The following is a 10,099-nucleotide window of genomic DNA, read 5'->3' on the forward strand; positions in this document are numbered from 1 at the left end:
CCGAGGTGGGTGGATCACGAGGTCAGGAGTCGAGACCATCCTGGCCAACATGGTGAAACCCCGTCTCTACTAAAAATACAAACAATTAGCTGGGCGTGGTGGCGTGTGCTTGCAATCCCAGCTACTCTGTAGGCTGAGGCGGCAGAATCGCTTGAACCAGGAAGTCGGAGGTTGCAGTGAGCTGAGATCGCATCACTGCACTCCAGTCTGGCAACAGAGCAAGATTCCGTCTCAAAAAAAAAAAAAAAAAGAAAAGAAAAGAAAAAGAAAGAAAGAAACAAAAGAAAAGACTACATGGCAAAACCCCTTCTCTACTAATACACAAAAACATTAGCTGGGCGTGGTGGCACACGCTAGTAATCCCAGCTACTCGGGAGGCTGAGGCATGAGACTTGCTTGAACCAGGGAGGCGGAGGTTAGGGTGAGCCAAGATCGCACCGCTGCACTCTAGCCTGAGACCTGTCTCAAAACAAAAAGCAAAATACATACAGTTCAGTGGCATTAATGGCATTCACATTGTTGTGCAACTATCACCATTATCCATCTCTCTAAGACTTTTTCATCTTGTAAAACTAAATGATTTGATAATACATTTTGACTATTGAAAATATTAACATTATTCCAAAAGTCAAAACTAAACAGACTAGTGTACTTAGAGAAGTGTCATTCCCTCCCAACTGTTGCATTCCATTTCCACCAATTCCTATGGGTAACCAATTTCATTACTTTCTGGTTTATCTTTCATGTGTTTCCTTTTGCAAAAATAGGCAAATACCTGTATGTTTTCTTATTTCTCTATTTTATACAAATGTAGCATAAAAATCCACTATCGTTTTACATAAGTCTTCCTCATTCCTTTTTTACAGCTGCAAAATCTGTGGTATATATGTGCTATAGTATATTCCATCAATCTCCTATGTTGGAACATTTAGGTAGTTTCAAGAATATTTCAGTTTCAATAGTGCTGAAATGAGTAACTTTGTGCACACGTATTTTCATATTGCTGGATGTATCTCTCCAAGGTAGGTTACTAGAAGTGGGATTGCTGGATTAAAGGATAAATATATGTGTAGTTATGTTAGATATCGCCAAATTATAGATGTAACATTTTGCCTTCCGGCCAGCAATGTATTAATATAAAGGGTGCCTGTCTCCCCACAGCCTTGCTAATAGCATGTAGTGTCAAGCTTTTGGATTTTTGTCAATATGATAGGTAAGATATCCCTTTTAAACTTTAAAATTTTTATTTTTAAAACATACACACAGTAAAATTCACTTTTTAGTGTACAGTTCTATGCGTTTTGACAAATGCATACAATTATGTCACCACCACCACAATTAAGGACAGAATAGTTCTAGCATCATAAAAACACCCTTGTTTGACCTCTTTGTAATCAACCCCTTTCCCTAAACCTAGCCCCTGGCAGTCACTAATCTGTTCTATGTACCAATGAGTTTGCCTTTTCCAGAATGTCATATGTCATATAAATTGAATCACACAGTTTGTCTCAGTGTACTTTTATTTTGCATTTTCTTTTTTTGTGTGTGTATATATACGGAGTTTCACTCTTGTTGCCCGGGCTGGAGTGTGATAACACGATTTCAGCTCACTGCAACCGCCGCCTCCGGGGTTCAAGTGAGTCTTCTGCCTCAGCCTCCTATGTAGCTGGGATTACAGGCCTGCGCCACCATGGCCGGCTAATTTTTATATTTTTAGTAGAGACAGGGGTTTTGCCATGTTGGTCAGGCTGGTCTCGAACTCCCGACCTCAGGTGATCCACCCACCTCGGCCTCCCAAAATGCTGGGATTACAGGCATGAGCCACCGCACCCAGCCTGCGTTTTCTTAATATAAGTTTCCATAAATAATTTAATTTTTTTCACATCTCTACTTCACATCTCTTCACTTAAGAACCAGCTATTTTTCTTTCCATCCCATCTCCTTGTCTCTCCAACATACTGAAATTAATTTCCTGTTTTTTTTTTTTTTCCAGTAGCGCCTAAAATAATAGTCATATAATATTTTCCACACCATCAAAATGAATCCAAATTGCAGGCAGATTGATTTTATCTTGTTGGTGTTTTTCTTCTTTACAACCTTACTTTTGCACCCATCCCCCAAACAAAATAATGAATAAAAGGAAGGAATTTGCTGTCTGTACCCTGCAATTAAAGTCCTTGTTGGTGCTTTAAATAGTGAAGTCAAGGAGTTTAACTGATTTAAAAAAAAAATAAAAATAAAAATGCAGCCGGCCGGCGCGGTAGCTCACGCCTGTAATCCCAGAACTTTGGGAGGCCGAGGCGGGCAGATCACCTGAGGTCAGGAGTTCGAGACCAGCCTGCCCCAACGTGGCGAAACCCCGTCTCTACTAAAATACGAAAAATTAGCCGGGCGTGATGGTGGGCGCCTGTAATCCCAGCTACTCGGGAAGCTGAGGCAGGAGAATCGCTTGAACCCGGGAGGAGGAGGTTGCAGTGAGCCGAGATCGCGCCACTGCACTCCAGCCTTGGCTACAAGAGCGAAACTCCATCTCAAAAAAAGCCATAAATAAAAACTTTTAAAAATAATCTTGGATGTCCTCTTTTTTCAGCGCCCCTGGCACAGTTTCTAGGACACAATAGGTATTCAACAAGCTCTTGTTCATATTTACATTTTTAAATTTCCCTCAGTGATATTAGGTATATTTTTGCTTTCCTACTTTTATTTTTTCACTTTGAAGTACTTTGGAGGCAGGATGACGGACTAGATAGCTCTTATCCCTCGCTTGGCTAGGTCCCATTTTTCTAAAATATTACATGAAGGAAGCGAATTCCAAGGACTTCTAAATGAGCCTTTGGGTGAACTATTCCGTTCTAGCAACTTCAAGCCATTTTGGACTCAGTAACGCCGCAATATTTCACAACTGCGCATGCGTGCTTGGAAAGCGGCAGCGCGCTAGATGTATACGTATCGAGGAAGGGGCGGGTCATTATCTTTAGCGGACCAATGAAAAACCTCCAGATTATCCTTTTTCTATTGGCCTGCCGGGGCCAGTTAGAAATCAACCGTCTGTTAGCTGGCGTGTAGCGCCAGGGCACTGTGACGTAATGTGAGGGGTCGCCCGGCAGGGCTGAGCTGGACCAATGAGGAAAGGCAAGGGGTCGATTTGCCTGTTCTCACGCCCCACCCTCAGACCTAGCCGGAGCAAAGTTTCGCTTATAGAAGGGAGAGGAGCGAACATGGCAGCGCGTTGGTGGGTTTGGTGTGTCTCTGTGACCATGGCGGTGGCGCTACTCATCGTTTACGACGTTCCCTCGGCCTCTGCCCAAAGAAAGAAGGAGGTGAGGACGCGGTTTCCAGCGACATGGACTTTTCCCAATGACTGGGGCTTGAGAGGGTCTGTTCGCCTCATCCCAACCCCCTTTCCCTGCCGCTTCTATGCCTGACGGCTTCAATTCCGCGGTTTTCGGAGTTGTGGAATTCGTGAGAGAAGGAACTGTAACTCTTCGTCTTCTGGGGATGTAGAGTTTGAGAGTGGGGTAGGGTAGGTGACAGCCCGACTTCTATAGGCTTGTGAATCTGCATAGCTATGAGTTTTGACACTTTTGAGTGTGGGCCCCGTCAGGTGTTGGGGGTGGGGAGTTCGACTTAGATCCCGGGAGTAGAATATCTGAGACTCTCTACTGTTGGCAGTTGTAACTCCCTGAATGATGTATAAGAGTTCTCTATTTTGTAGCATTTTCATTTCAGGAGTGTGAGAGTTAGACCGAAGAGTGAAATTATGCCAGGTTTATTATTTTGTCCAAATAATTGTTTCAAGACAATTTACCAGATTGAAAGCTCCTAACCATTTTCAATCATTCCACAAATGTAAGCATGCTAGGCAATGTTCTAGGCGCTTGGTATACATAAATGAACAAAACTAAGATCTTGTGGAATTTATAGGCTTTGGGAAGTGGAGGAGATACAGTATTCTCACCATTAAGCAATTCAAGTAGAGGAATTTTAACAGTGTGTTTTCAAACGTTCGTGATTTGGAGTCATATACTCTTAGAACTTTAAGACTACTAGCAATTATTTATACTCTCTAATTTTATAGATGAGAAAAATAGAGTCTTAAATTTAGAAAATGAACAAGGACTCAAACCCTACTTCAGTCATTCTAACGCTATTTCCTGTACATTCTGTGCTTCCTCTGTTACAGAAGAACTGTACACATACTTTAAAAATACCAGTTAAGCACTTCAGATACTTGTTCTACTTGAACTGAATTAAGAAAGAAAGCTATCTTCTCTATGTTTCTAAGTATTCGAACTATTACATAAGAAGAAAAACTAAGCTAGGAAATTAAACTTAATGAGTTGCTTATTAGATTGGCAAAGAGTACAATAAAAATATACAATTGTCAAAAATATCATGAAGTGAGCAGGCTCAGACACTGAAACTAGAAATTGATGTCCTTCTTTGGGAGGATCCTAAGCTATTATGTGGAAAACAAGATGCAGAGCAATACATAATTTTATGTCTTACAAATTTTTTATGCTGAAAACAACAGCATCCCCTATATATAAATATATGTGTATGTATAGAGAAATCTCTGTAAGGATACATGACAGTACCTTAACAGTGGCTATCTCTGGGCAGTTGGGACTGTCTATGAGCAGAAAGTTTTCACTTTTTACTTTACATGCTGGTATTGCTGGTATTACCTGATTTTCCACAATGACCACATTTTTTTTTTTCTTTTTCTTTTCTTTCTTTTTTTTTTTTTTTTTTTGAGACAGGGTCTTGCTCTGTTACCCAGGCCGAAGTTCAGTGGCGGGATCATGGCTCACTGCAGCCTCGACTTCCTGGGCTCTAGTGATCCTCTCACCTCCACCTCCCCAATATCTGGGACTACCAGCATGTGCCACAATATCCCCGGCTACTTTTTTATCTTTTCGTAGAGACGGAGTCTCTCTGTGTTGCCAGGCTAGTCTCGAACTCCTGGGCTCAAGTGTTGCTTCCGCCTTGGTCTCCCAAAGTGTTGGGATTACAGGTGTGAGCCGCTGTGCCTAGTGCATTTGTTCTTTTTAATTGAAAAGTGAAGGCTTGGCCGGGCGCGATGGCTCATGCTGTAATCCCAGCACTTTGGGAGGCCGAGACGGGCAGATCATGAGGTCAGGAGATCGAGACCATCCTGGCTAACACGGTGAAACCCCGTCTCTACTAAAAATACAAAAAAGAAAAAACCACACACTAGCGGGGCCTAGTGGCGGGCGCCTGTAGTCCCAGCTACTCGGGAGGCTGAGGCAGGAGAATGGCGTGAACCCGGGAGGCGAAGCTTGCAGTGAGCCAAGACCGCGCCACCGCACTCCAGCGTGGGCGACTGAGCAAGACTCCGTCTCAAAAAAAAAAAAAAAAAAAAAAGTGAAGGCTTTTTAAAACTTAACATTTCTACCAGTGAAATTAAATTTACTCATTGACTCACTGAACTGGAAGCAGAATGGCCTAGCTGAAAATAGGTTGGTTTTTTTTTTTTTTTTTTTTAAGGAATCAGCACTGAATTGTATACTTTAAAATGGTCAATATGGTGAATTTTATGTTATGTGAATTTGATGTTAAGGCAATAGATGACATGCCTTCCTTGATCCTTCTGTATTCTCTTGGAAGTACATTCACCCTTTTCATGCATGTACAGGACTTACGCGAGAATATCTTCCTTTTCTCTTACCCCACCCTTTCATTCACCGGAAGATTCCTGCTCTTCAAGTCTTAGCTCAAACAGTATCTTCTTTCTTCCTCGGCTAAAGTTTTCTTGGTGCCTCCAGGTGAACTGAGATGAATTCAGCACATCATATAGTTATTGTAGGTATGTATGTATGTATTTTGAGACAGGGCCTCTTACACAGGCTGCATGCTGTGCAGTGGCACTATCATGACTCATTGCAGCCTCTACTTCCTGGGGCCAAGTGATCCTCCCACCTTGGCCTCCCAAAGTGCTAAGATTACAGGAGTGAACCTCCGTGCCTGACCTGTATTGTCCTTGTTTATATGCCAGTCTTTGCCCTAACACCGTAAGCATCTTGAATGCTGAAACTTCTTAATTTTTCTTTACCTCACATCCAGCATTGTCAAAATGTCCTCAACAAACATCGAATTAACTGTGTACTTATATAAAATCAGGAATCTGTTCTTTCTTTTTATAAATAAATAAATATATATATATATGTATGTGTGTGTGTGTATATATATATATATTTTTTTTTCAGACAGGGTCTCACTCTGTTGCCAAGGCTGGAGTGTAGTGGAATGATCATAGCTCAGTACAGCCTTATGACCTCACTGGGCTCAGGTGATCCTCCCACCTAAGCCTTCCCAGCTGGGACTACAGGCATGTGCCACCATGCCTAGTTATTTTTTGTATTTTTTGTAGAGATGGGGTTTTGCCGTGTTGTCCAGGCTGGTCTTGAACTCCTGGGCTCAAGTGAGCCACCCACCTTGGCCTCCCAAAGCGCTGGGATTACAGGCATGAGCCACTGTGTTCAGCCAGGAATCCGTTCTCTCAGTTGTAGGTTTTCTTAGATTTCACAACATAAAATTGGATTTTCTCATCAGTAAGCATGTAATTTATATAGGCTGCTAAAGATGATTTAGTTTTTCCTCCTTCCCTCTCTGAGAATGGTTTAGGCTGTTTTTGAAAAGATTACTATGGTATTCCTTAGACACAGTTTCAAAATATAGGTGTTCTGTTGCAGAACATTTTTTTTGTCCATTTTTGAAAACACTATTTTAAAAAAATTCCAGGTCTATCTACTATAGTAAACTTGACTTTAAATAATAGGATATTGTCTGATCTTAAAATCTATTTTTTTGCCAGGTGCAGTGGCTCATGCCTGTAATCCCAGTACTTTGGGAGGCCGAGGCGGGTGGATCACTTGAGGTCAGGAGTTCAAGACCAGGCCGGCCAACTTGGGGAAACTCCCTCTCTACTAAAAATACAAAAAAAAAAATAGCCGGCCATGGTGGCACATGCCTGTGGTCCCCGCTACTCAGGAGGCTGAGGCATGAGAATTGCTTGAATGAGAGAGTGAGACTCTGTCTCAAAAAAAAAAAGAGTGTGTGTGTGTGTGTGTGTGTGTGTGTGTGTGTGTGTATGTTATTTTTAAAAGATGCCTCCCCTAAATGAATATGATTAAAAATCACTCAAGTTCCTCATAGTTGTCTGTTGTTAAATGGAATGCTAGCCTGCTTATTATTCATACCTTTAACAATGCTTTCATTGGAACATGGCCTTATTCTCCTTTTCACATTTTTAAAAATGTTTTGTAGAGACGGGATCTCACTATGTTGACCAGGCTGGTTTCAAACTCCTGGCCTCCAGCAGTCCTCCTGCTTTGGCCTCCTAAAGTGACAGAATTACAGACGTGAGCTGCTGAGCCCAGCCATTTATTCTCTGATATTTGTCGAATGCATTCTACATGCCAGGCACCATAGTTTATACTCATTATCTATAATCCACACATTAACATTGCAGAGTAAGCAACCCCCTTTGGAAGATGATGGGACTTGAAAGATGAGGGGACTGGCCAGGCATGGTGGCTCATGCCTATAATCCCAGAACTTTGGGAAGCTGAGGTGGCAGGATCCCTTGAGGCCAAGAGTTTGAGACCAGCCTGAACAATATAGCCAGGCTCGTCTCTGTCCACCCCATGTAGGTAGGTAGGTAGATAGACAGATAGATAGGTAGATAGATAGATAAGGGAGCTGACAGTAAGTAAGAGGGAGGTTGGGGGCTTGCTCAGAGAAGCACAGCTCTAAGAAATTGAGCTGAGATCCCACACTGGTCTGTCTAGTTCCAAAGCCTATGTTTTCTGCTAGGCAACAAAGGCTTGTTTTTGCAGCGACTGGTTTTATTTTATGGTGAATCCTTTCCCCTTTTTGTGGAAGGGAAGTTGTTCGTCCTCACATCTGGTGTTATCTTAGGCAGCATGATAAAAATGAAAAAGCATGGTCTTTGATAAAATTATTCATATTTCTTCTGGGAATCTATAATAATAAACAAATAATATGAAACGTGGAAAGTGATGAACACGTAATGCATACTGAAGCATAATAAAACTGGTCATCATAATGCTAGGATGGCAGATGAGTCTCCCTCCCCAATTTTCCAAAAAAGTCTGTAGTTTTAAAAAGGATATGCTTTAATCCACCCCCAATGATGTTTAACAAGTTACTCTGAGTCTCATTTTCCTCATCAGAAGAATGGAAAAAATGCTGATTTCTTTGGCTATTGTGAAAATTAAATGAGATGAGGGCTGTAAGGTACCTAATGCAGTACCTGGCATATAGAAGACGTTAGGTAATGTTAGAAAGACGTTAAGTAAATGTTAGAAAATAAAGTGAGATTCCTCTGGGTGGTAAATGTTTTCCAGTTGATCTTTTTGGGATGTTTAACAAGGCAGGCTATCATTGGAAAAACTTTGCTGTGAGAACTGATACTTGAAGGTATCACATGTGCAAAAAACCCCGCAGTTCTCTAGAAAATATCTGATTACAGAGAAATAGGCTTAGTAGCAATTGCGGAACAAATAAATGGAGACACCACCAAAAAAACAAAAAACTAAGGAAAGGGGACAACCATAGATTTTAACCCTATCCAGGAAGTAGGTGAACTGATAATGGAGCAGATGGCATTTAAGGATTAAAAATGCTCGCTTCTCTGTTCACTGTCTTCTTCAGTAATTATCTGCCAGTTATATTTCCAGATCTGTTCCAGATCTCTTAATTTAAGGAGGGAGTTGGAAATGTATACCTTAACTAAGAATTTGTTTCGTTCTACTTCATACTAATACCTGAGGACTGGTAGATGATTAAGAAAGCTGAAAATATGAAGAATTTTTATGAATAAACCCTGATGGTTAGAACAAAGACACGAATAAGTTTTGGGAGTACTATTCAGCCATAAAAAAGAATGAGATCCTATCATTTGTAACAACATGGATGGAACTGGAGGTCATTATACTAAGTGAAATAAGCTGAGCACGGAAAGACAAACATTGCATGTTGTCACTTATTTGTGGGAGCTAAAAATGAAAACACTTGAACTCATGGAGATAGAGTGTAGAATGATAGCTACCAGAAGCTGGGGGTGGTGGGGGGAGGGGGGATTCTTTATGAGTACAGAAAAAAAAAAAAAACCGGAATGAATAAGACCTACTGTTTGATAGCACAATGGAGTGACTATAGTCAATGATAATTTAATTGTAGATTTAAAAAATTAAGAGTATAATTGGATTGTTTGTAACACAAAGGATAAATGCTTGAGGAGATGGATATCTCGTTTTACATGATGTGATGAGTACATATTGCATGCCTGTATCAAAACATCTCATGTACCTCATAAATATATATATATATATATATCTCATTCATGGAGATATACATGTGACAAAGTTGTGGTCAGTATTAGATGAATTCAAATATGCTTATACATATATATATATTAGAGGTCATTGTGAATAAGGATTATAATTTCTCTATTATATATATATATATTAGAGACAGGGTATTGCTCTGTTGTCCCCCCTAGAGTTCAGTGACATGTGATCGGAGCTCACTGCAGCCTCGAACTCCTGGGCTCAAGTGATCCTCCTGTCTCAGCCTCCTGAGTATCTGGGACTACAGACACATGCCACCACACCCGACCAATTTTATAATATTTTGTACTAACTAGGTCTCGCTATGTTGACCAGGCTGGTCTTGAACTCCATGGCTCAAGCAGTCCTCACTCCCTAGCCTCCCAAAGTGCTGGGATTACAGGCTTGAGCCACCTTGCCTGGCCATAAATTTTTTATGTAGACCTGCTTGAAAAAGTTTATTCAAGAATTTTTGTGTAAGAAAACTCCACATATTTATAACTAATTCAAAGTACATATATTTCTTTTGTTGGCATGATTATATATCTATATGGTTGAATAGAGATAGGAGGATGTGGGCCGGGCGCGGTGGCTCAAACCTGTAATCCCAGCACTTTGGGAGGTGGAGGTGGGTGGATCACAAGGTCAGGAGATCGAGACCATCCTGGCTAACATGGTGAAACCCCGTCTCTACTAAAAATACAAAAAACTAGCCGGGTGTG

The 10,099-nt window shown here is 41.1% G+C and overlaps 1 protein-coding gene across 1 annotated transcript in view; it reads left to right on the top strand.

The window, feature by feature from the left end:
- The first annotated feature begins 3,035 nt into the window (after window positions 1–3,035).
- The window catches only part of MAGT1 (magnesium transporter 1), a 64,839-nt gene continuing 57,775 nt past the window's right edge, over window positions 3,036–10,099 (top strand). Inside the window, exon 1 of the mRNA XM_011968462.1 lies at window positions 3,036–3,320. Coding sequence (XP_011823852.1) covers window positions 3,123–3,320 — 198 coding nt within the window. The 5' untranslated portion in view covers window positions 3,036–3,122. The remainder of the gene's footprint in view (window positions 3,321–10,099) is intronic.

This window comes from Mandrillus leucophaeus, unplaced genomic scaffold, assembly GCF_000951045.1.
Source record: "Mandrillus leucophaeus isolate KB7577 unplaced genomic scaffold, Mleu.le_1.0 Scaffold844, whole genome shotgun sequence".
Lineage (NCBI taxonomy): Eukaryota > Metazoa > Chordata > Mammalia > Primates > Cercopithecidae > Mandrillus > Mandrillus leucophaeus.